The sequence below is a fragment of the Stigmatopora nigra genome, chromosome 13 (genome assembly GCF_051989575.1).
Source record: "Stigmatopora nigra isolate UIUO_SnigA chromosome 13, RoL_Snig_1.1, whole genome shotgun sequence".
Taxonomy (NCBI): Eukaryota; Metazoa; Chordata; class Actinopteri; order Syngnathiformes; family Syngnathidae; genus Stigmatopora; species Stigmatopora nigra.
The window spans coordinates 13498178-13525024 of NC_135520.1; the positions used below are offsets into that span (position 1 = coordinate 13498178).

Consider the following 26847-nt stretch of genomic DNA (forward strand, 5'->3'; position numbering starts at 1 on the left):
GACTGAGACAGACAGACAGACTGAGACAGACAGACTGAGACAGACAGACTGAGACAGAGAGACTGAGACAGAGAGACTGAGACAGACTGAGACAGACAGACTGAGACAGACAGACTGAGACAGACAGACTGAGACAGACAGACTGAGACAGACAGACTGAGACAGACAGACTGAGACAGACAGACTGAGACAGACAGACTGAGACAGAAAGACTGAGACAGACAGAGTGAGACAGACAGACTGAGACCGACAGAGACCGACAGAGACCGACAGAGACCGACAGAGACCGACAGAGACCGACAGAGACCGACAGAGACCGACAGAGACCGACAGAGACCGACAGAGACCGACAGAGACCGACAGAGACCGGCAGAGACCGACAGAGACCGGCAGAGACCGGCAGAGACCGGCAGAGACCGGCAGAGACCGGCAGAGACCGGCAGAGACCGGCAGAGACCGGCAGAGACCGGCAGAGACCGACAGAGACCGGCAGAGACCGGCAGAGACCGGCAGAGACCGGCAGAGACCGGCAGAGACCGGCAGAGACCGGCAGAGACCGGCAGAGACCGGCAGAGACCGGCAGAGACCGGCAGAGACCGGCAGAGACCGGCAGAGACCGGCAGAGACCGGCAGAGACCGGCAGAGACCGGCAGAGACCGACTAAGACAGACAGGCAGACCGACAGGCAGACCGACAGGCAGACCGACAGGCAGACCGACAGGCAGACCGACAGGCAGACCGACAGGCAGACCGACAGGCAGACCGACAGGCAGACCGACAGGCAGACCGACAGGCAGACCGACAGGCAGACCGACAGGCAGACCGACAGGCAGACCGACAGGCAGACCGACAGGCAGACCGACAGGCAGACCGACAGGCAGACCGACAGGCAGACCGACAGAGACCGACAGGCAGACCGACAGAGACAGACAGGCAGACCGACAGAGACAGACAGACAGACCGACAGACAGACAGACTGAGACAGACAGACACACACACAGTCTGAGACAGACAGACAGACACACAGACTGAGACAGACAGACAGACACACAGACTGAGACAGACAGACAGACACACAGACTGAGACAGACACACAGACTGAGACAGACACACAGACTGAGACAGACAGACAGACACACAGACTGAGACAGACAGACAGACAGACAGACACACAGACTGAGACAGACAGACAGACACACAGACTGAGACACACAGACAGACACACAGACTGAAACAGACACACAGACACACAGACTGAGACAGACACACAGACAGACAGACAGACTGAGACAGACAGACAGAAAGACAGACTGAGACAGACAGACAGACTGAGACAGACAGACTTAGACAGACAGACTGAGACAGACTGAGACAGACAGACTGAGACAGACAGACAGACAGACTGACAGACTGAGACAGACAGACAGACTGAGACAGACTGAGACAGACAGACTGAGACAGACAGACTGAGACAGACAGACAGACAGACAGACAGACTGACAGACTGAGACAGACAGACAGACTGAGACAGACAGACAGACTGAGACAGACAGACAGACTGAGACAGACAGACAGACAGACTGAGACAGACAGACAGACAGACTGAGACAGACAGACAGACTGAGACAGACAGACAGACTGAGACAGACAGACAGACAGACAGACTGAGACAGACTGAGACAGACAGACAGACTGAGACAGACAGACAGACTGAGACAGACAGACAGACAGACAGACAGACAGACTGAGACAGACAGACTGAGACAGACAGACTGAGACAGACAGACTGAGACAGACAGACTGAGACAGACAGACTGAGACAGACAGACTGAGACAGACAGACTGAGACAGACAGACTGAGACAGACAGACTGAGACAGACAGACTGAGACAGACAGACTGAGACAGACAGACTGAGACAGACAGACTGAGACAGACAGACTGAGACAGACAGACAGAGACAGACAGACGGACTGACTGAGACAGACGGACTGACTGAGACAGACGGAATGACTGAGACAGACGGACTGACTGAGACAGACGGACTGACTGAGACAGACGGACTGACTGAGACAGACGGACTGACTGAGACAGACAGACTGACTGAGACAGACGGACTGACTGAGACAGACGGACGGACTGAGACAGACGGACGGACTGACTGAGACAGACGGACGGACTGAGACAGACAGACGGACTGACTGAGACAGACGGACAGACGGACTGAGACAGACGGACGGACGGACTGAGACAGACGGACGGACGGACTGAGACAGACGGACGGACTGAGACAGACGGACGGACGGACTGAGACAGACGGACGGACGGACTGAGACAGACGGACGGACGGACTGAGACGGACGGACTGAGACGGACGGACGGACTGAGACAGACGGACGGACGGACTGAGACAGACGGACGGACGGACGGACTGAGACAGACGGACGGACGGACTGAGACGGACGGACGGACTGAGACGGACGGACGGACTGAGACAGACGGACGGACGGACTGAGACAGACGGACGGACTGAGACAGACGGACGGACTGAGACGGACGGACGGACTGAGACGGACGGACGGACGGACTGAGACGGACGGACGGACGGACTGAGACGGACGGACTGAGACGGACGGACGGACGGACGGACTGAGACGGACGGACTGAGACGGACGGACTGAGACGGACGGACGGACGGACTGAGACGGACGGACTGAGACAGACAGACTCAGACAGACATACAAACAGACACACAGACAGACAGACAGACAGACTGAGACAGACAGACTGAGACAGACAGACTGAGACAGACAGACTCAGACAGACAGACTCAGACAGACAGACTCAGACAGACAGACTCAGACAGACATCCAAACAGACAGACAGACAGACAGACAGACAGACAGACAGACAGACTGAGACAGACAGACAGACTGAGACAGACAGACTGAGACAGACAGACAGACAGACTGAGACAGACAGACTGAGACAGACAGACTGAGACAGAGAGACTGAGACAGACTGAGACAGACAGACTGAGACAGACAGACTGAGACAGACAGACTGAGACAGACAGACTGAGACAGACAGACTGAGACAGACAGACTGAGACAGACAGACTGAGACAGACAGACTGAGACAGACAGACTGAGACAGACAGACTGAGACGGACAGACTGAGACGGACAGACTGAGACGGACAGACTGAGACGGACAGACTGAGACAGACAGACTGAGACAGACAGACTGAGACAGACAGACTGAGACAGACAGACTGAGACAGACAGACTGAGACAGACAGACTGAGACAGACAGACTGAGACAATGACTGAGACAGACAGACTGAGACCGACCGAGACCGACAGAGACCGACAGAGACCGACAGAGACCGACAGAGACCGACAGAGACCGACATAGACCGACAGAGACCGACAGAGACCGACAGAGACCGACAGAGACCGACAGAGACCGGCAGAGACCGGCAGAGACCGGCAGAGACCGGCAGAGACCGGCAGAGACCGGAAGAGGCCGACTAAGACAGACAGGCAGACCGACAGGCAGACCGACAGGCAGACCGACAGAGACAGACAGAGACAGACAGGCAGACCGACAGAGACAGACAGAGACAGACAGGCAGACCGACAGAGACAGACAGGCAGACCGACAGAGACAGACAGACAGACCGACAGAGACAGACAGACAGACAGAGACAGACAGACAGAGACAGACAGACTGAGACAGGCAGACACACAGACTGAGACAGACAGACACACACACAGACTGAGACAGACAGACAGACACACAGTCTGAGACAGACAGACAGACACACAGACTGAGACAGACAGACAGACACACAGACTGAGACAGACAGACAGACACACAGACTGAGACAGACAGACAGACACACAGACTGAGACAGACAGACAGACACACAGACTGAGACAGACACACAGACTGAGACAGACACACAGACTGAGACAGACTCAGACAGACAGACAGACACACAGACTGAGACAGACAGACAGACACACAGACTGAGACAGACTGAGACAGACAGACAGACACACAGACTGAGACAGACAGACACACAGACTGAAACAGACAGACAGACAGACAGACTGAGACAGACACACAGACAGACAGACAGACAGACAGACAGACAGACAGACAGACAGACAGACTGAGACCGACTGAGACAGACTGAGACCAACTGAGACAGACTGAGACAGACTGACAGACAGACAGACAGACTGAGACAGACAGACTGAGACAGACAGACTTAGACAGACAGACTGAGACAGACAGACTGAGACAGACAGACAGACAGACAGACAGACAGACAGACAGACAGACAGACAGACAGACAGACAGACAGACAGACAGACAGACAGACTGAGACAGACAGACAGACTGAGACAGACAGACAGACAGACTGAGACAGACAGACAGACTGAGACAGACAGACAGACAGACAGACAGACTGAGACAGACAGACTGAGACAGACAGACTGAGACAGACAGACTGAGACAGACAGACTGAGACAGACAGACTGAGACAGACAGACTGAGACAGACAGAGACAGACAGACAGACTGAGACAGACGGACTGACTGAGACAGACGGACTGACTGAGACAGACGGAATGACTGAGACAGACGGACTGACTGAGACAGACGGACCGACTGAGACAGACGGACTGACTGAGACAGACGGACTGACTGAGACAGACGGACGGACTGAGACAGATGGACGGACTGACTGAGACAGACGGACGGACTGAGACTGACAGACGGACTGACTGAGACAGACGGACGGACGGACTGAGACAGACGGACGGACGGACTGAGACAGACGGACGGACGGACTGAGACAGACGGACGGACGGACTGAGACAGACGGACGGACGGACTGAGACAGACGGACGGACGGACTGAGACAGACGGACGGACGGACTGAGACAGACGGACGGACGGACTGAGACAGACGGACGGACGGACTGAGACAGACGGACGGACGGACTGAGACAGACGGACGGACGGACTGTGACAGACGGACGGACGGACTGTGACAGACGGACGGACGGACTGAGACAGACGGACGGACGGACTGAGACAGACGGACGGACTGAGACGGACGGACTGAGACGGACGGACTGAGACGGACGGACGGACTGAGATGGACGGACGGACGGACGGACTGAGACGGACGGACGGACTGAGACGGACGGACGGACGGACTGAGACGGACGGACGGACTGAGACGGACGGACGGACGGACTGAGACGGACGGACGGACGGACTGAGACGGACGGACGGACGGACTGAGACGGACGGACGGACGGACTGAGACGGACGGACTGAGACGGACGGACGGACTGAGACGAACGGACGGACTGAGACGGACGGACGGACGGACTGAGACGGACGGACGGACGGACTGAGACAGACGGACGGACGGACTGAGACGGACGGACGGACTGAGACAGACGGACGGACGGACTGAGACGGACGGACGGACTGAGACAGACGGACGGACGGACTGAGACAGACGGACGGACGGACTGAGACAGACGGACGGAGGGACTGAGACAGACGGACGGACGGACTGAGACAGGCGGACGGACGGACTGAGACAGGCGGACGGACGGACTGAGACAGGCGGACGGACGGACTGAGACAGACGGACGGACGGACTGAGACAGACGGACGGACGGACGGACTGAGACAGACGGACGGACGGACTGAGACAGACGGACGGACTGAGACAGACAGACGGACAGACTGAGACAGACAGACGGACGGACTGAGACAGACGGACGGACTGAGACAGACAGACGGACGGACTGAGACAGACAGACGGACGGACTGAGACAGACGGACGGACTGAGACAGACAGACGGACGGACTGAGACAGACAGACGGACGGACTGAGACAGACGGACGGACTGAGACAGGCGGACGGACTGAGACAGGCGGACGGACTGAGACAGGCGGACGGACTGAGACAGGCGGACGGACTTAGACAGGCGGACGGACTGAGACAGGCGGACGGACTGAGACAGGCGGACGGACTGAGACAGGCGGACGGACTGAGACAGGCGGACGGACTGAGACAGGCGGACGGACTGAGACAGGCGGACGGACTGAGACAGGCGGACGGACTGAGACAGGCGGACGGACTGAGACCGGCGGACGGACTGAGACCGGCGGACGGACTGAGACCGGCGGACGGACTGAGACCGGCGGACGGACTGAGACCGGCAGACGGACTGAAACCGGCAGTTGGTCGGTGTCTGTTCGTTCCTGTATGTCTATCTCTGTCCAGAGACGAGGGACCGGCAGAGACGTGGGACCGGCAGAGACGGGGGACCGGCAGTGACGGGGGACCGGCAGTGACGGGGGACCGGCAGTGACGGGGGACCGGCAGTGACGGGGGACCGGCAGTGACGGGGGACCGGCAGTGACGGGGGACCGGCAGAGACGGGGGACCGGCAGGCCGGCATAGAAGGGGGACCGGCAGGCCGGCATAGAAGGGGGACCGGCAGGCCAGCATAGACGGGGGACTGGCAGGCAGAGACACGAACCTTGCTGCTTATCAGCTGATAGGACATCTTAGGAGTATCTAGGCAAGGAAAATGATCGTTAAAACCTCCAGACTACTGAGAGACTGTGTGGATCAGCTTGAAAGAGTAATTATGCATATTTAACCTTAGTTTCAGTCTGCAAAAGGTCCCCACTGTGTTGACTTCCTGTGTGCTGCTCCAGTTTTTTTACATAGGTCTACAATGTCGTGTTTCTTTCTTGCGACTGCAACCAAGGAAAAACTGATTGAAATGAAGTTCTAATTTAATCAAATTTTATTTAGTCTGTGGCATTGTGCTGCACCTCACCAAACTGTGATTTATCATTTTTACCTGCTAACCTAATGAATGGGTTTCTCGCTGGTTTTAAGTAATTTCCCCCAAATTTTACAGTTATTCCACATTTCCCTTCTGCTTGATTTGAAAAGCCACCTTTAGTCCGGCACTTTAATTTTCTAGGTCCTTTTCGTGTTTCCTAGATGCAGAAAGACCATGTCAGTAATTCATGTCATTTTACAACTGAGTTAATCTATTTGAGACTGGTGAATCCATGACTTTTGCTAGAAGTTGTATTATCAAATTATACCGAATTCTTCCACTGCTCACAGGCTGAATCTCTTAACTCCACGTCACCTCAACCAAAAGGGTAAAGCACTGCCTCTCAGCAGTGCAGAGAAGAGGAAAGCAAAATGGGAAAGTCTGCAGAACAAACAGGTAACATTTTTTTTTTCTTGATTATGAGATTTAGTTTTGGAGTATCAAACCCTGCGTTTGATGTGCCTATATTTGTGTTGAATACATTTTGTGTTATTTGATTTGTTTATGCTGTTGAAGGTAGGCTTTTCATTAAGCGTAAGATAACTTTTTAAATGTCCCACCTTAAAATTTGCTCTGAATGAGGCTTCTTTTGCAAACTTCTTTTCACTTTTTTCCTCTTCTTATTTTTACTATTCATTTCATGGAAGGAGTTTTGTATTTGTCAGATTCTTGTTCCAGAACTTTGTGCCATTCACCCAATCCCTGCATCCCTTTGGAGGAAGGCAGTGTGTTTACCCAGTATCCTCTACCGTCTTCACTGCCTCTTGACAGCAGAGGAACTAAGATCCCAGACAGCATGTGAAGCTGGAGTTGGATCACAAATTCTTCCTACTGATTTCAGGTATCAAATTACAACAGTCTTTCAAAATGATGTACAGTAATCCCTCGCTACTTCGCGCTTCAGCTATTGCGGACTCAGAGCTTCGAGGATTTTTTTCAGGAAAAAAAATCAATTAAAGATATTAAATTAAAATTATAAATTACATTGTCTTACAAGGTGTGGAAACAAAATATTCAATTAGAATTAGTAATTTCATCATTTTCTAAATTTTAAAACACAAAAAATGCACGTATGCGCAAAGCATCATGGGTGATTACGGCCGCATCACGGCCGCATCACGGCCGCATCACGGCCTCATCACGGACGCATCAAGGCCGCATCACGGGCATAAGCGCGCAAGCTGATTGCTCACTGAATGTACTCGACTCCCCATTGGCCCATTCACCACGGAAGCCCAAGCTTCTCCCGATGCCCATTCTCAGTCCACGCTTATCTCGTGCTGTACAGTACGCTTCTCGCCAAAGCGCAAAAGTTTTGTGAAGCCCTTCGTGATGCCTCCCAAACGCTCTCCATCCCTTGGTGCTTCTAGTGAGCCGAAGAAAAAGCGAAAGATGTTGACCATTACCGAAAAAGTGAGTTTATTGGACAAGTTGAGAGCAGGAAGTAGCTACGCTAGTGTAGCTCGACATTGCGGCCTGAATGAATCCACGGTGCGGTACATAAAAAAGGAGAAGAACATCCGCAAAACTGCTGCCACATCTTTCACGAAAGATGCCAAAAGGGTTGTGAACACCCAGAATAAAGTCATGGTGCGAATGGAAAATGCACTGGTTATTTGGATCAGTGATTGTAGGGCGAAGCAAGTCAGCCTGGACGGAAACTTAATCCGTAGCAAGGCTTAATCTTTGTTCGACGCCATGGTGCATGAGAGTGGTGACGACGACGTCAGCGTTCTGGACGAGGAAGAAGACGTCGACGAAGGTGATCCTCTGCCCGGTGCCTCAAGCCAGACTAACCCACGACCACGTACGGTTTTCACTGCCAGCAAGGGCTGGCTTGAGAGGTTTAAGTGGCGAGTCGGACTTCGGAATGTGTCGCTGCATGCAGACGGAGCAGCAGCGAGGCGCTATGTTGAGGATGTGTTTCCGGGAATGATAGAAGAAAATGGCTATGTCCCGGAGCAAGTTTTCAACATGGATGAAACTGGACTCTGCTGGAAGAGGATTCCGTCCCGAACCTTTCTCTTCAAGGATGAACTCTAGAAGACAGGTTTCAAAGCCCACAAGGATCAAGTGACTCTGCTCTTGTGTGGCAATGCAGCAGGATTCATGCTGAAGCCCGGCCTGATCTAAAGGTCACTGAATCCTCGCGCGTTGGAAGAACAAGAACAGGGCCTTGCTGCCAGTCTACTGGATGTCCAACAAAAACGCATGGATCACCAAGGCCCTCACAGGTAAAACTTTACCTGGCCGAAATTTTACTGCCCTTCAAAGTGGTTCTACTTACGGACTGTGCAGGAGGACATGCAGCTAATTTGCACCATGAGGGGGTGCAGGTGGAGTTCCTTCCCCCCAACACCACTTCCCTCATCCAGCCCATGGATCAGGGGGTTATCAGGGCCTTCAAAGCCCTCTACACCAAGGCGACAATGGAGGGTCTCATCTCCTCCATTGAAGAGCCCGACGAGACCTTCAGCATGAAGTCCTACTAGAAAGGACTACAACATAGCCACGTGTCTAACCAACATTCAGAATGCCCTACAGGGCATGAAAGAACAGACACTCATCTCCAGCTGGAGGAAATTGTGGCCACAGAAAATCACTGAGGACTATGAGGGTTTCACTCCCAACAAAATTCAGCACTCAGCCGTTGATAATGCTGTCAGGCTGGCTCGGTTGGTGCAGACCGAAGGCTTCTCAGACATGACGGCTGATGAGATTACAAATCTCATCGACTGTCACTCAGACCCACTGACAGAGGAGGACTTACAGGAGATGACCAAGTCGGCGGGTGAGGAGGAAGAGGAGCCTGCTGCCGACGACGAGGGTGACGAAGCTGACGGAGGTGGCCTTACTTTGCATAATTTGCAGGACCTCTTTAATACTGCCAAAGACCTCCAAAGAAATGGACGATAACATGGTGAGGGCAGTCGAGTTCAGTGATCGCATCGATGAGGTCATGGCTGTTTACAGGCGCATCCTCACCGACCAAAAAAAACAACGTTCCCAACTCCCCATAACAATGTTTCTTACGCGCCAAAGAACTGCCGGAGATCCATCCGGACTGCTATGATGTTTTTGAATTTCTGCTATGATGTCTTTGAATTTCTGAGTTTTCTGAATAAAAGTCTACATTTATTACATTTGCAGTGATTTTTTGTATGCACCAACATAACACCTGCATTCTAATGTGGAATAAAACACCTGAATGAACAGCATATTAGCCTGGTGGTGGTTTTGTGCACGTGTTATACGTTTTTCTATAAGCGTTTTTGATGGCGCCCGCCTACTTCGCGGAAATGCACTTGTTGCGGGGGGGTCCCGGTCCCCATTAACCGTGATAAGCGAGGGATTACTGTATCTATTTTATTTAGGTCTAGAATCTCTTTTCCTGTCTGTTTTCACTTTTTTTGTTACTGAAACAAAGTGAATTTCCTCAGTACGACATTAATACAATTTAATCTAATCAAATAGTTTTAACAAAATTAAAGAATCAATGGATTAGCTCTGCATGAAATGGCTGAAATTTGCATATTTTGCATTGTATTAGCATAATTTTTGCACCAATTTTACTACCGCCTAACCCCTTTAAAAATTATGAACTAATGCAATGTACTATCAAATATTGTCAGGTTTGCCGTTAGACATCCACAAGACAGAGACATTAGACAATAGAGGCTTTATATTTGATTAATTTGATTTTGAACTCTAACTGGGTGGAATATACAATTGAGACTTCTGAGTGTGTGTGCAAAATAGTTGAATCTTTAGCCGAGGCATTGGACTGGATTGGATAACCTTATTCATCCCGTGTTCAGGAAATTTCGTTGTCGCAGTAGCAAGAGGGTGAGGATGCCGAAACAGGAAAGGCATTTTAGATCAGGAAGCTTCTTGGATCGTCCGTGGTGGGGTTCCAATGACAAGGGAGTGAGTGCTCAATGCAGGTCCTTGAGTCAGATTTGACTTGGACGGGAGTACTCTGAGGCACCCTGGCATCTTTTTGTTTAGGCTCAACAAGGTTTTCCGGAACAAAGCTTATACTTCATTGCAAGCAATTATAATAATGGTGTGAATAACTAAATTGAATTGAATGCTTTATTGTCATTACACAAGTAGATTGATATTTCAAAGCTTTCACCACATAGTGCATAAATAACAGCAGACGGACGAATACATCAATAGATAAGTAGTCCAGGCCAGGTCAGTGAAGCAGGCTGGTTCCGTCAGAGTCCAGGATGGTAACACGGTTTTCTGAGACGTTCAGTGCCTAGTTGCACCGCTTGCTCAGTCTATGGATGTTATAAAAACAAACAGGCAAACACAGAAATCAATATATTGTAATGATAAATAATCACTAAATAGTAATGATAAACAAATAATTACAAAATAGTTATGATAAATTAATAATCATGAAATAGTAATAAATAGGTTAGTGGTCCAATAATAAATACGAAGTTTAAGTAGTAGTTTTAAGTCTTGATTAGGTGTTCAGTGCAGAACTCGAGGTGAGTATGGTGGCAGCTCTAGGGAAGTAACTGTCCTTGAGTCTGTCTGTGCAATTATAGCTCTGTAGCGCCTTCCAGGAGGCAGCAAGTTGAAGTGGTGGACGCCTTAATGCGTATTGTCTTTTTTAATGCTCTCTGCCATTCTAAGGCACTGGGATTCGTAGATGTTGGAAAGGGTGGGTAGGGAGCGGTTGATGATCTTTTGGGCTAAGTTGATCACCCACTGCATGTCAGTGTTCAGTTGCTCCTTCCTGAGTACACTCAGGAAATGTAGCCTCTACTTCTTGGTAAGTGCTGTGGTGTTTGCCGCCAAGTGAGATAAGCAGAGATGTGGATTCACAGGAATTTGAAAGTCTATACTTGCCCCTCGCCTTCGCTGTTAATACGCTGGGGCGATGGAGCAGCCTAGTTCCGTCGGACGTCCAGGATGAGTTCTTGCCAAGTTGTTGAGCGCACACCACTCCCTGAGTCTAAGGACCTCATCTCTGTAGGCCATATCATTTTCCTCTGTAATCATCCCCACTACCGTTGTATCGTCCGTAAATTTCACAATGATGTTCTCATGATGCATGGGTCTGCAGTTGTGTGTAGAGCGAGTAGAGTAGTGGACTCAGCACACAACCTTGGGGCGAGCCGATGCTGGGCATTCTGGCAGATGAGAGGTGGCGACCCAACTTCACGTGCTGGGGCTGGTTGATCAGGAAGTCTTCAATCCAACTTGGGGATAAGAATGTCTGGTCTTTTGGTGTTAAAGGCTGTGCTGTAGTCGATGAAAATCATTCACAGAACCTTCCTCTTTTCTCAAGTTGGCTCAGTGTAGCGTGGATTGCAGTGGTTGTTGCATCTTCATTGGAAGTGTTCAGCCGATATGTAAACTGATGCAGTCTGATTATTAATATTATTATTATGTGGGTCGTGGGTGAGGGGAAGACAGGCTGTTTCAGTGCCAATTTTTCCAAAACACTTTCTGACGATACAGGCAGCTACAGGGCAGTAGTCGCCCAAATTGTTAGCAGGTGACTTCTTTGGTACTACTGGGCTGATTGATGGTGGCTGATTTTAGACAGGCTGGGATGAAAGGTTGAAAATGTCCATGTAGACTTGTGCTAGTTGGTCAGCACAGGCCTTACCTACTTTGCCTGGTATTCCATCCGGTCCTGTGGCCTTCCGGGGGTTGAATGCTTGGAGCACACGTCTCATATCCACTACTTCTACAATGATTGGGGCGGGGCTTCTTCCCGAGCTTGGTGTGGGATGTACTCAAGGTTGATGTAATGTGACAGTGTGGTGGGCTTGGGACTCAAAGTTGGCAATACTTTATGTAAGACAGTACTGTGGTTGTGAAGGTTCCCAGGTCCTCATGGTGGAAAGTTTACCACTGTCGGTTCAAAGCAGTCTTGGAGTGGGGGCTGGGCGTCGCGTCGTTCTGCATGGAATAATGGGCCAGAATACTAGCAACATTTTTGAAAAGCTTGTGAAGAGTTACAGAAAACGTTTGGCCTGTTATTGCCAACAAAATGATACATACAGTATTGAGATGAACTTTTGGTACTAATACTTATTTTCCACCATGATTTGCAAATAAATTCTTTAAAAATCAAACAATGTTATTTTCCAGATTCTGTTTCATGGTTGAGGTTTTCCCTTGTTGACAATTACAGGCCTATCTAATCCTTTCAAGTAGGATAACTTGCACAATTGTTGGTTGATTAAATACTTATTTGCCCCATGGTATACACACAAACTGATATAAATATATATTGTCCTTCTATCTCTAGGTATCCGAACTTGGACTTTGGATGGAAGAAGTCAATCGACAGCAAAATGTCAATATCATTAAGTGAGGATAACGGCATTCAAATACAGCCACAGTCCCCTAATTCAATCTCTTACATGGATTACATTTATCCTCCATATTCCGAAGCCATTGTCACTTGCAGAAATGACTTTGTGAATAGCCCTCATCTAATTAATGACAATAGTGGGAACATTCTTTCAGATAGGAAGCATATTAAAATTAATAATTTCCAATATCCTCCGTGCTTTCTTGAACTGCTTCACCCTGAAAAAATGGAAATAACTACCTCAGTTCCAGCACAGGCCTCTCACAGTTTAAAGAATCCTGACATATGCCCACCACAGTATGGGATTCAATATACAGCAGGAAGGAGCATGGTCCAAAGTAATTGCACTACCTCAAGCTACAGCAGAGAGTACAAAAAGTCGCCCAATTCTCACAAAGCAACTTCACAGAATCATTCTGCTGTTTTGTATCCCAACAAAATGCAAGGGGACTCTATAACACGCCTGGGGCCTAATCCAGGTCTTATACTGCAGGCCTTAACCCTTTCCAATGCTAGTGATGGTTTCAACCTGGAACGACTGGAAATGCTTGGTGATTCTTTCCTCAAACATGCCATTACCACATATCTTTTTTGTACCTATCCTGATGCCCATGAGGGTAGACTCAGCTACATGCGCAGCAAGAAGGTGAGTCATGTTGTTTAATTTAAAGTATTTTTTTGGAGTAATTAATCAATTAAATCATCAAGAGGGTTTTTTTTCGAATTACTTGGTCAATTTGTTTTTTTCGGTGCCAAAACAAATACAAAATAATATTCTTCCCACCCTTTTCTCTCTAAACCTTATCTTATCTTACTTGACTTAACCACATTTACACTTCATCTGCCTTAGAGCTGTGCATATGTTGTACTTCAATGTTTTTTTTTTTTATGTATTCGTCAATTGAGTATTTAAAATACATTCCACACTTCCTCATCAATTTTGTATCATTCTCTTAGTTAAAGAAAATATATATAATCCCCTGTTGTCTAGAGTAGTGGTCGGACTTAATGGTGGGAAAGGTAAGCATGAATATATTGTTGTAAAATAATTTTGTTTTCAATGTTTTCATTAATGGTTAAGGAATATTACAAATTAGAGAAGCTGCAATGGTCTGAAGTAATTATCTACAGCACTCTTCCACAGGCTTATAATTCAACATGAATTTTCAAATTACGGGGTGCTTGTTTACCATGTATTGGGAATGAATTATTACTAAAAATGAATTAATTACAAAATATTTTAAAATTAAAAAACACATTTTTATATTTCCTTGAGTTGTCACTGGGTGATATTAAAACTACTGTTTGTAATCAATAAACAAAACAATTACATAGAGGGCCATCGCTTCTTCACAGCATTTATATGTATGAATGGACTGTTCCATTTAGTATGTGGGTGGCCAACATGCATCATGCAGTAAAATTGAAAAAAAAGTCGCTTCTGCAGGGAAGCCTAGTCTTCCCTCTCCCCAGCCACTTTATCCAGCTCTTCCAGGAGGACACCATGGCGTTCCCGGGCTATCTGGCAGACGTTGTTTCCCCAGCGTGTCCGAGTTTGGCCCCGTGGCCTCCTCCCAGTGGGACATGCCCGGAACACCGCAGGGAGAAGGCATCCAGGCGATATCCTGATCAGAGGCCCCATCCAACTCATTTGGTTCCTCTCGATCCGAGGGAGCACTTCTTACCTTATGTCAAATGGAGAGTTCAGACATCCTACGGAATAAGCTCAGTTCAGCATATTGTATCCAGGATCGCGTTCTTTCGGCCACGACCCACAGACCCTGACCATGGATGTGGGGTGGGAATGAAGTTCGATTGGTAAATAGAAAGCCTCACCTTTTGCCTCAGCTCCTTCTTCACCACGACGGACCGGTGCAGAGTATGCATCACCGTGGACGCTACACCGATCTGCCTGTTGATCTACCGCGCCATCCTGCCCTCAATCGCGGACAAAAGCCCACGCAGAGACATGAGACTCTTCTGAGGTGTTCTTGCAAGAGAGAATCCGAACCTGACGCGCCTGTTCAAGGTTCATTCCGCCCTTAGATGCATCTCTCTTGCTGTTTTATAATTTCAGACATACAACATTGACATCTCAGCTCCCACGGGAGTTGTGTAAAAACAGTTTTGAGAAGTCGATCTCAGAACAAATGATCTCCCGGGACTTCTCAAGGGAGGGGTGTGATGACATTGTCAGAAGTCAATAGTCAACCACCCAAGTTACAATAGAATGTTCAGTTCTCAAAACAGATAAAGGCCCGCCGAATCTTCTCCATATTCCAGCTGTCCAAGAGGAGTGACCTTCACATTGTTTAGGCTAACTCAGGAGCGAGCATTTACACGTTTGCAGGCAGATGTACTAAAATGACTTTTCTAATGTTAATAAGCTAAGTAACGCAAAGCGTTTTTCATTGCGGCAAATATATCATAAAGTAAGACTAATAACCCCAACAGAGTGTGAGAGAGTATTAGTGTGTGTGTGTGTGTGTGTGTGTGTGTGTGTGTGTGTGTGTGTGTGTGTGTGAGAGAGAAAGAGTGAGATAGAGGGATTGAGAGAGACTGTGAGAGAGATTATGTGAGCGAAAGAAATAGGGTGAGAGATATTAGAAAGTTAGTGTGTGTGAGAGAATGATAGTGTTTTGTGAGAGAGTGAGGGAGCGAGTTAAAGAGTGTGAGTGAGAGAGTGTGTGTGAGGGAGAGAGAGAAACCCAGAGAAAGAGAGAGACTCAGAGAGAATGATAAGAGGATGAGTCATTCCACACATTGTTCAGAACAGCATACATTTATTAAACGGGTGATTGGAGAGGGGAAACTTTAACATGGAGCGCAAAACCAGAGACACTTTGCAAAATACACAAGACATTAAAATTTATCAGTAAGTACTGTTGCAGTGAGTAGATGTCTGTATATAGCTAATCACTTTACAAGAATGCCCTGCAATTTTCTTTTGTTAAAAAAACACCAAATAACAGCAACCTTCTTGAAGAGTATTTGAGGAACAGTTTTCCAGTACTTCCCAACACCTGAAATATAATCTAGTTTCCCTTGGGAAATGATCTCTCAGCAAGCCATTCAAACATTGTGCATAGGTACCTCTATTTATGAAATTATTTGGTCCAATGTTAAGGCTGGGTCCTCAACTATAATCTTCATACAGAGGAAGCATAATAATAATAATAATCGGACATAGGCCCTGTCGTCATCATCAACAACAAAAGCCTACTTGTCATAACACCCAGAAACTGCACATGACGAAATTGGTAGTGCTTCTCCCTGAGGTGCATTTACTCGGCAAAAGACCTAAATAAGGGATAGTTACGGACTCGTAATTTGGCATTCGATACTTCGTGTCACCCCCCTCGAGCGAGTCACTTACCTCTCACTGCCTTTCACTTACCTTGAGTCAGCCAGTAGGAGGCAGATCACCACCCAAACATCTATTAATAATACCTCAGAAGGGTGTGTTGTGTTACCGCAAATGTAAAGTTCTGATGAATGTGGGGAAAGAACTGTCCTTCACCCTTTTTGTCCGTACTTTGTGGGACCTATAGCGTCTGGCAGAGGGCAGCAGCTGGAACAGATTGTGACCAGGGTGGTATGGGTCCCCGATGATGTTCCTGGCTCTGCTGAGGTAACGAGGGCTGGCAATCTCTTCCATTGAGGGCAGAGACCATCCCGGCGATCCTCTGGACAGTGTTTATCACTTTCTGCATGGCCTTTTTGTCTCCTGCCTTGGTTCCAGCATACCACACTGTGATGCAGTATGCCAGGATGCTCTCTACAGTTGTTTTATAGAAGGTTATCAGAAGCTTGGTATCCAAGTTGTTTCTCCTAAATACCCTGAGGAAATTGAGTAATTTCTGAGCCACTGCCACACCACTGCCGTGATGTCTGTAGACCACGAGAGCAGGCAACATAGTAGTTTTTGACTCCCGGCCGATGTAGGTTATCGGAGGGAGACTCCCCGAACGATTCATCTGGAAGTCTCCCACAAATACAACGTCTCATCGCTCGGGGAAACCATTTAATAGAGGCAGGCGGAGACAAACTTTAGGCGGCAATACATGAACACGAAAATGAGGTCGTCACAACAAAAGGTGTAGTGCATGTTTTAACCAAAAAGTGTACATAAAATTATATTCTAGTAACTTTAAATTCATGAGTGCAGAAGGGTGCAAGATTAAATATAAGAATAGAATTCATATTTCACATCCAATAACTCTTTTTATAACTTCAATTTTTCATATGTAGATCAGTACTTTCTAGGTAAATTCTCCTAATTCGTTCCACGGTCTTGAATAAACTACCAATTAAACCCTTTAGCAATGGTCAAAATGTCTCAATTTTATATTAAATATGAGAGAAACACTCAATAATGAGAAAATGTGTATACAGGCCGTATCCCTTGATTGAGTCACCATTTTCTGTCTGTCAAAAGCGGCTTGTTAATGTATTCTATTTCATCTTCTACCTACAAAATACCTACCTAGTTGTATGGAAGAATTAATCAGCACATCCTTACTGCTTAGGACCAAGAAACCTGTTCATTACTGCGGAGGAAGAACTGGATCTTTATTGAACCTGTTTCCCCCTGCAATCCTGTCCTTATTTTGTGAAGACAAAGCTTTCCTGGGCAGTTGTTTACAAAATTTGCCGGGGCGAATCCATTTTAGGGCATTTGACATTGCTGTTCAGTTGTTCTGGACTTTAGATGCTTGTTGGTCCCGATGAATGTGGCAGGAGCGATGTTTCCACTTTATCGCCACCTAGCGGATTAGTGTGTCTCTGTAAGGGGGCACCTGTTGTCTTCGATCACCCACCAATGATCTGTACATTTGTACCTTCAGATACGAGCTTAATGGGTTCTGGGACTGAGCTCGTATGTCGATTTACTCATATTTCAAATCAACGTTTACCCAAAAAAATGACCTAAAATTAAAGTAATTTGTTCCAATCGTCTGAGAAACTATATAACTATAGTGCACAAAACTCTTATAATGGCTAAATATAATAATAATAATCGGACATAGGCTTTGTCGTCATCATCAACAACAAAAGCATGATTGTCATCATTCCCGGAAACTCTGTATTACGAAATCGGTAGTGCTTCTCCATAAGGTGCGTTTTCTCGACAAAACACCCATATAAGTGATAATTTCGGACTCGTAATTTGTCATTCTGCCGTTATGGATACATCGCATCCCCCCGAGTGGATCACTTACCTCTCAATGTTTTTCACTTACCTTCAGTCAGTTAGTAGGAGGCAGATCAAACGTCTTTTAATATTACCTCACCCCGAAGTTACTACATAGAAAGGCTTGTGTGTTGTGTCTCAGCTAGTTTAGAGTCCTGATGGATGTAGGGAAAAAACTGTCCTTAAGCCTATTTGTCTGTACTTTGTGGGACCTATAGCATCTTCCAGAGGGTAGCAACTGGAACAGATTGTGACCAGGGTGGTATGGGTCTCCGAGAATGTTCCTGGCTCTGCTGATGTAACAAGGGCTGGCAATATCTTCCAGTGAGGGCAGAGAGGAGCCGGTGATCTTCTGGGCAGAGTTAATCACCATCTGCATGGCCTTTTTGTCTCCTGCCGTGCTTCCAGCGTACCACACTGTGATGCAGTATGCATTAGTCCAGGGGTGGCCAACCAGTCAGAGACCAAGAGCCACATTTTTTGCTGTGTTACCGCAAAGAGCCACATTTTTTACTGTGTTACCGCAAAGAGCCACATCACACATACCTTTGCTCAGCCAGATTTATTGTAAATGTCACACACCAGCATAGTAATGACATAAATTGACTCCTACAGTACTAACAGCACAGGCCAGTCATTATCAACAATGAACATTGTGTGCACTGTCTCACACAGACAAACTCTCAGTTCAACCAAGTCCACAAACAAAAATATAATAATTTACAATAGCGTTTTACTTTTACTATGCTTGTTACTTAGTGGGACTTCTGTCATAAAATCAGAGCCTATTTTTGCGCAACATTCGCTCCTTGTGAGCTGTCATTTATTATGAATGGCTTTTAACTAGCGCGCCCACCACGTGGGTGTACACCTCGCTCTCCTATTGGCTGCTCCCGGCTGAGCACTCTCGCCTTGGTCTGCCTCGCAGGGGGTGTGGCTTTTTCAGCCGACGCTCGATCTTTGGGATACATTTTGTGTGCGCGACGCCGTTCATTGTCGCTTCTGGTTCACAGGAGCTCTCCCACTCTGTTAAAAACGTCGACTCAAATGACCTTGCTCCTACTGGGAAACTTTGAGGTATTTTCATCCCAATCACATGCGCATTGGACGAAAATACCGTATTGAACTCAAGCGAAGCGCACACGCAAATAAAAAAAAAACACAAATACAAACTTTGATATGGACGTAAGAGCCGCATGAAACCGGACAAAGAGCCGCATGCGGCTCGGGAGCCGCGGGTTGGCCACCCCTGTATTAGTCTCACATTTATTATATATTTCCTCGCAATGAATAACGCTTTGCTTGCAACCGTGATAAACAACGGGAAGGTCGCTCGTCTCTCCTCTATCCAGCTGAACTTATCAAAGTTGTTTTGAGAAACATCGACCTCTCACACCAGGGGTGGCCAACCAGTCAGAGACCAAGAGCCACATTTTTTACCGTGTTACCGCAAAGAGCCACATTTTTTACCGTGTTACCGCAAAGAGCCACATCACACAGATTTATTGTAAATGTCACACACCAGCATAGTAATGACATAAATTGACTCCTACAGTACTAACAGCACAGGCCAGTCATTATCAACAATGAACATTGTGTGCACTGTCTCACACAGACAAACTCTCAGTTCAACCAAGTCCGCAAACAAAAATATAATAATTTACAATAGCGTTTTTCTTTTTCTATGCATGATACTTAGTGGGACTTCTGTCATAAAATCAGAGCCTATTTTTGCGCAACGTTCGCTCCTTGTGAGCTGTCATTTATTATGAATGGCTTTTAACTAGCGCGCCCACCACGTGGGTGTCCACCTCGCTCTCCTATTGGCTGCTCCCGGCTGAGCACTCTCGCCTTGGTCTGCCTCGCAGGGGGTGTGGCTTTTTCAGCCGACGCTCGATCTTTGGGATACTTTTTGTGTGCGCGACGCTGTTCATTGTCGCTTCTGGTTCACGGGAGCTCTCCCACTCTGTTAAAAACGTTTACTCAAATGACCTTGCTCCTACTGGGAAACTTTGAGGTATTTTCATCCCAAGCACATGCGCATTGGACGAAAATACCGTATTGAACTCAAGCGAAGTGCACACGCAAATAAAAATAAAACACAAATACAAACTTTGATATGGACGTAAGAGCCACATGAAACCGGGCAAAGAGCCGCATGCGGCTCGCGAGCCGCGGGTTGGCCACCCCTGTCTCACACGGTCACTCATACCGAAGATCTGGGTTTGACTTTCAATTGTTATGTAATAGATGATGCTTGTTGTTCAATCTCATATAATGAATGGGCAGGAGAGGATTCGATGCGTCAGAATGATCTGGTCCGAAGGCGCATGAGGATTGATTCTCTCTTGCAATAAACCCGGTTATGAGTCAGATGTCCATTACTGTTTTAAGGTATATATGGGAATACCTATTGGTGAACATATCAGTTAGTCTGGCTGTGATCGATGTCTCGATATGTAGCTGATATGAAGTGGTTAGTTACTACGTGTCTAGTAATACCTGCTTGCTGATCCTACTCAGCAATCTTAGTGGTAAATCATCACAAGTACAGTGGTACCTTGAGATACGAGCTTAATGCGTTCCGGGACTGAGCTCATATGTCTATTTGCTAATATCTCAAATAAACGTTTCCCATTGAAATGAACTAAATACAAATTTTTTGTTCCCACCCTCTGAAAAAAAACACAAAAATTGGGATATTATATTGGAATTTTTTTTTTATTGGTTGTAATTTTCCATCTACTTACATACTAACAATAACTAGTGGTTTTGACGTTTAATAATAAATGAGAAATGTTTTACAACGGGGAGTTTGTGGTTGGGTAGTGAGTCACTTGACGGTTGTCCTCGTAATGTAACAAACTTTAAATTAGACTTAAATTAATGCCTTTCCTCTTGACGCATATATTGAGGGTGTGACCCTCAATTCTACTGACGTGCTAAAGCTGAAATAACGTTCAAACAGACGTTACAATCAAACAGTCTATGACTTCATCTAACTCAGTGGTTTTCAAAGTGGGCGGTACCGCCCCCCGGGGGGCGGTGTGAACTTTCAGGGGGGCGCTGACGAATAAACAGGCGAATGGGGGGCGTTGGAATAGTGAAGGGGGCGATGGAGCAATTACAGTAAAATGTGACGTTGGTGTTTGTAGAAAGACCGGAAAAATTGATTGTCTGTAATAAAAAGTCGACAAAAAACAAGCTTTATTGAAACAAGAAACGTTGTCTGCTCGAGCGCTCACGAGCAGCGCGCATATACCGTATATCACTAATTGTCGCGAGTTTATCGTCGATGCAGGCGACTGGGGAAACCACCACCATCCAGTCAGCCGCAGAGGAGCACACAATAGCGCGCCGGCAACGCTTAACCACAGACGTATGCGCACAGCGACCGGCTTAATGCATCAGCTATCAATTTTTATGATTCGAGGTGAACTGCGCATTGGTCTATTAAAAGAAACGAAATTAGCGAATAATATCTGAGGCGCCTGTCTTCTATTTATTTAAGCTTCGTTCGTTGGAAAGGGGTAAAGAGGGGGGCGTTGGCATTTTGGCCCGGCGGTGAAGGGGGCGTTGGCATTTTGGCCCGGCGGTGAAGGGGGCGTTGGCCAAAAAAGTTTGAAAATCACTGATCTAACTATTTAACACTAACCTTCGGCCAAGGGCACTCAAGTTCCCCATGAGGCAAGCAGCTCGGGGTCACGGCCGCGGGGGTCAAACTGCCCTTTCCAGTTTTTCTTTCAATAAAACACCAAGGGACCGTTTTTCAGTCTCTGAGCGAGTGAAGTTCTTGCCTCTTATTATTTCAACACATGTCCTTTCAGCCTGAGAAATTACAACTGTAGTAATTATAGTTTAGCTACAGTGTTGACGCCAACCACTCAAATTCAACTTAAATTTAACTTAAATGAACTTAGATTACTACAAATCTTACGTTACACTACATTTAAACCATCCTATGCGATAATCAAGACAAATATGTTGATGTATACACCGCAGCTTTCCATTCGGAACTTTCTGATTCTCCATGCCTCAGAACAGAGTGAAGCTCAGTTTATTTTTTCAAATTAGCAAACCAGCCACGACTCGGTTTGCACGGTTTCGCTGGTGTATTTTTCAGATTCTTGCTTTGCTTTCAAGTTCGTTTGGATTCCACTGGCTTTTTCACAGATTGTTGACTCGGTCATGCTATCTCCGGGGAAAAATGCAACCTCTACGACCCTGTTTTCGTAGATATGTATATTCAAGGGAGATGCGGCGAGAAAGACAGAGCGATGCTGTTCTCAAGCAGGCTGTCGCATACTCGGCCACCCGGATGGCCGCATCCAAACCATCTCGAAGAAGATGAACCTCAGCCTCATTCCAGTGGCGAGATTAAGCATCCTCTGCAGACCAAGAGGCAGAAAATTGCTTCGTTGAGGAAGAGTTCTGTCACATAATTCAAGAGAATGGTTGGGTATCTTCCAGAGCAAGTTTTTAACACGGATGAGACTGGCCTTTTTTGGAGGAGGATGCCTTCACTGACTTCCTTATTCAAAGATGAACTGAACATGAGGTTCATCATCATGTTTGGGATCGCTGCTGGCTTCGTGGTAAAGCCATATGATTGTTCCCTTCACGTCTGTGTTTATTGGCTTCGTGGTAAAGCCAGCCTTAATGTACAAGTTCGGCTGTCCTCATTTAAAAAAAATAAAATAAAACAAGAACATAGCCTTGATGCATGTCTACTGGATAAGCAACCGGAGCACCTGGATCATGAAAGCCTTCACAAAGAATCAGTTCTTAAACAATTTTATCCTGAACACAAAGCTGTACCTCACTAGAAGAGGGCTGCCATTCAAGATCTGGACTGTACAGGGGGACTTGGAGTAAAACTCCATTAATTTGATTTTTTTGGGGGGTTATTTCTATCAACCGGAGAGGAACTATTTTTGCTGAGTACAGTATCTAAAGTATTTACAATTTATTTTTTATATATAAGTTATAATTACATATTAATAATATTCATTTATTCTTATGTTTAGAGCTGTATTATTTAATAAACACTCCTTGGTAATTGTACTTGTATTTCTGTATAGGCCCAAAAATATGTAGTATAATCCTCCTTGGCGGTTTTTCGATTGTTGCGGCCATGTCTGGTCTACATCATCCGCGATATTTGAGGGAAGACTGCCCAAATATTTTAAGCAAATTAAGTTTTCTGAGCAGGTTTTAATTTAGTAGTGCAAATTTCATCAAAATATGCAAAGAAAATCACAAAAGGCAATGGACTTTCGCGCTTTTGTATTGTAAAACCAAAACCCACTATGTAGGTTATTTTAAAATGGTCTGCATAAAATGCAAACATAATAACTTGTTGCCCTCAAAGTGCAATAATTTAAATCAATCATATAACTTAATGCTTGAAGTTTCTATCTCTAAATGAGCCACTGAAAGGGTGAGGGTGGACGTCCGTCACAAAGTTCCGTGAAGGGCAGCCCCAAGCACCACCAAATGAAGTCAAATTGAAGCATATCATTGCAGCAAATTTGTGTCCAAGATTAATGTATCGCTTAAGCCTTTCACGATATGGAATATGGCCATTTAGGGGTGAATGAAAATTGGGCAAGTAATTTTCATGGCTTCAATTCATCATCGTGTGCGCGTGCTCTTGGTACTCGTGTTTGAACTCTGCCCATTGATTGGATATGATATCATTGTTCCCTTCACGTTAAACACCTTAGAGATAAAATTCATCAAGTAGAAAAAACACATCTAAATTACAAATTGTAGCTCATTACCATTGCAACGTTGAGGCTATTGGTGAAAGACAATTTACTTACCACTTTAACTTTCTATAAAAAAAATGGCATTTTTATCTAAAATACTATCTTCATGGTTAAAATGTGTGACTTCAAACATGAAAACTCGCAGATCTTGCAGAATTTGGAAATAATGCAAAACATCCAAAATCGGCAACTATTAGTGACGAAAAGGCAGCAAGTTCACTACTTGCACATAGCTGACAATTAGCGGATAAGCATAGGCATTGGGGTTTTCACCTAATTCGTAGTTAAACTAGCTTTCATATTCCGTTTTGAAAAGAAAAAAAATGTATTGTTTATAATTGTATCTTTATTTTTAAAAAAATCCATGCATGTTTATAAAGCTTATATATAAGCATGTCAAGCTCAAGGTGTGCTCTAATGAGCAATTAAAATAAATAAACAATAGTGTTAACGCAATCCTTTTTGTTATTATTGTCATTTTTCCCAATTTTATTTTGAGCCTGTTTCCCTTGAATTTGGGGAAAGTGGTGTATTTTTATGACTGGTCACAAAGTATAATTAATCCGTAAAATTAGATTCCGCGACAGTATCTCGTTCGCAAAATGTTCATTAGGAATCATCATGGTGGTGTTCTTTTTGTAATTAGACTACATACTGCATACATTTGTATGTCAACAGAAAGTCAAATGCTAAAGTTACAGGGATTCATGGCATGTGCTCTCATACCTTCACAATGTTTAGGTGAGCAATTGTAACCTGTACCGCTTAGGAAAAAAGAAGGGACTTCCTAGTAGGATGGTGGTATCCATTTTTGATCCCCCCGTCAACTGGCTGCCTCCTGGCTATGTGGTCAATCAGGACAAAACCATTAATGACAAACTGGATCCAAATGAGGTCAGTGGATTATCAATCAATATTTTGTCAGAAATGTTAACAGGAAAAGTAATTATTTTCATTATTATTGGACCAATCCATTGATGCATTAGTGTTGTAAAACTTATACATCAAATGTGTATTGTTGTGATTAAAGTTTTAACTCTCTTCTTTGTGCCGCACTGTAGCTTTAATCTATTGAAAAATGGGTTGCATAATGTGAAACCATCAAACCATACACAATTAAAGCATGGAATGAGTGGTAACAGTGGTTACGAAAATTCATTCGTACCAGAATTGGTTTCATGACTTGTATTTTTTGGGGGGTGAAAAGAGACACATTTTACATTAAAATGCTTTGATTTAAAGAGTTAAAGGAGGTCAATAAATTCGACTGTACAAAATAAGCCAAGTGTTATCGTGTAGGTCTTGGCCGATTCCTTACGTTTCTTTAGATCATTGACACCCCACAAGGTGATATAATCACCGCCATTCGCAGTTGCTCTTTGAATACGCAAGGTTAACCAGCTGTAGAAGCCAGAATCAGATGTCTGTGAGAAATACATCTGACTTGCCACTTTCTTCTGACTGGGGACCTAGGTCTCAGTCCTTGGTTCTGTCTAGATATTCTTTTCAAAAAAGTTATGAACAGAATCAGTGACAAAAGGCAACTTCGGAGTCCAATCCCGACTGAAAACACATCCTACCTACAGCCAGCTACTTAGACTCTGATACAGGTCTTCAAGAGACCAGACCCCACGTATCAGGGGTTTTGGTAACCCATGCTCCGGACTACCCCCCACAAGACTCCCATGTCCATAAAATATGTGAAGACTGGTTGGGCAAAATTTCAGGCTCCCTCGAACCCCCTGAGGATATATAGCTGATCCACGGTTCCACTGCAAGGACAAAAACCACAATATTCCTGCTGAATCCAAGATTGTACTTCCTGACGGGTTCCTGTTGTTCTTCATGACGTCACCGAACTGCCTGGCCAGTCTATCCGACCAATCTCCTTCAGTCTGACTGCATCCCTCCAGTAATTGCTGATCCGCAATGAACCACCTGGAGGTGGAGGGATGCTACACTCTTGTATACTGGGCTGAAAGCCAATGACGATGATGATGATGAAAAAAAACGGGATTTCGGGGAGCAGGAATAGATAGATTCTAGCTGAAGGACATTTTGCCGACACGCTCGCCCCGCCCCCGGTCATGTTTGTGTACAAGTTTTTCAACCTCGGCCCCCGGGCCATATATGGCCCCATACTGATAACAACATTCATTTAGAACAGTGCTTCTCAATTATTTTCTGTTAGGCCCCCCCTAGAAAGAAGAAAACTATTCGCGCCCCCCCCCCCACTTCCCACCGTGACTATAAATAAAATCATTTTATAAAATTGTTATAAGTACAACATTTTATCCCTATTAACATTAAAGAAAAGGAAAAAAAGAAAGAAATATAGTCAAACTTACAAAGAATAACTTTATTAAATCTTGTTTTAAGTCTGCAACAGAAAAGATTTTAAGTGCATCAATGCCTGAAATAAAAAATAAATGAGAGCGCCACTGCCAGCTACTGTAGTGGATGCGCAATTACACTTTAGACTAGTACGGCCAAATAAAATCCTGTTCCCCAGGCTTACACAAAGTTATCGCACCACGCCCCCCCAGGGTGGCGCGCCCCACTATTTGAGAAGCACTGATTTAGAATAACAAGTTACAGATAACAACATTCATTTAGAATAACATAGGGTGTTTATTC

The 26847-nt window shown here is 46.0% G+C and overlaps 1 protein-coding gene across 6 annotated transcripts in view; it reads left to right on the top strand.

Moving 5' to 3' along the window:
* The window catches only part of dicer1 (dicer 1, ribonuclease type III), a 172366-nt gene that overhangs the window by 111218 nt on the left and 34301 nt on the right, over positions 1-26847 (top strand). For all 6 annotated transcript variants that reach the window (XM_077730529.1, XM_077730532.1, XM_077730533.1 and 3 more), the window contains 4 exons: positions 7187-7292; positions 7562-7737; positions 13180-13891; positions 24952-25104. In XM_077730529.1, coding sequence (XP_077586655.1) covers positions 7187-7292; positions 7562-7737; positions 13180-13891; positions 24952-25104 — 1147 coding nt within the window. The remainder of the gene's footprint in view (positions 1-7186; positions 7293-7561; positions 7738-13179; positions 13892-24951; positions 25105-26847) is intronic.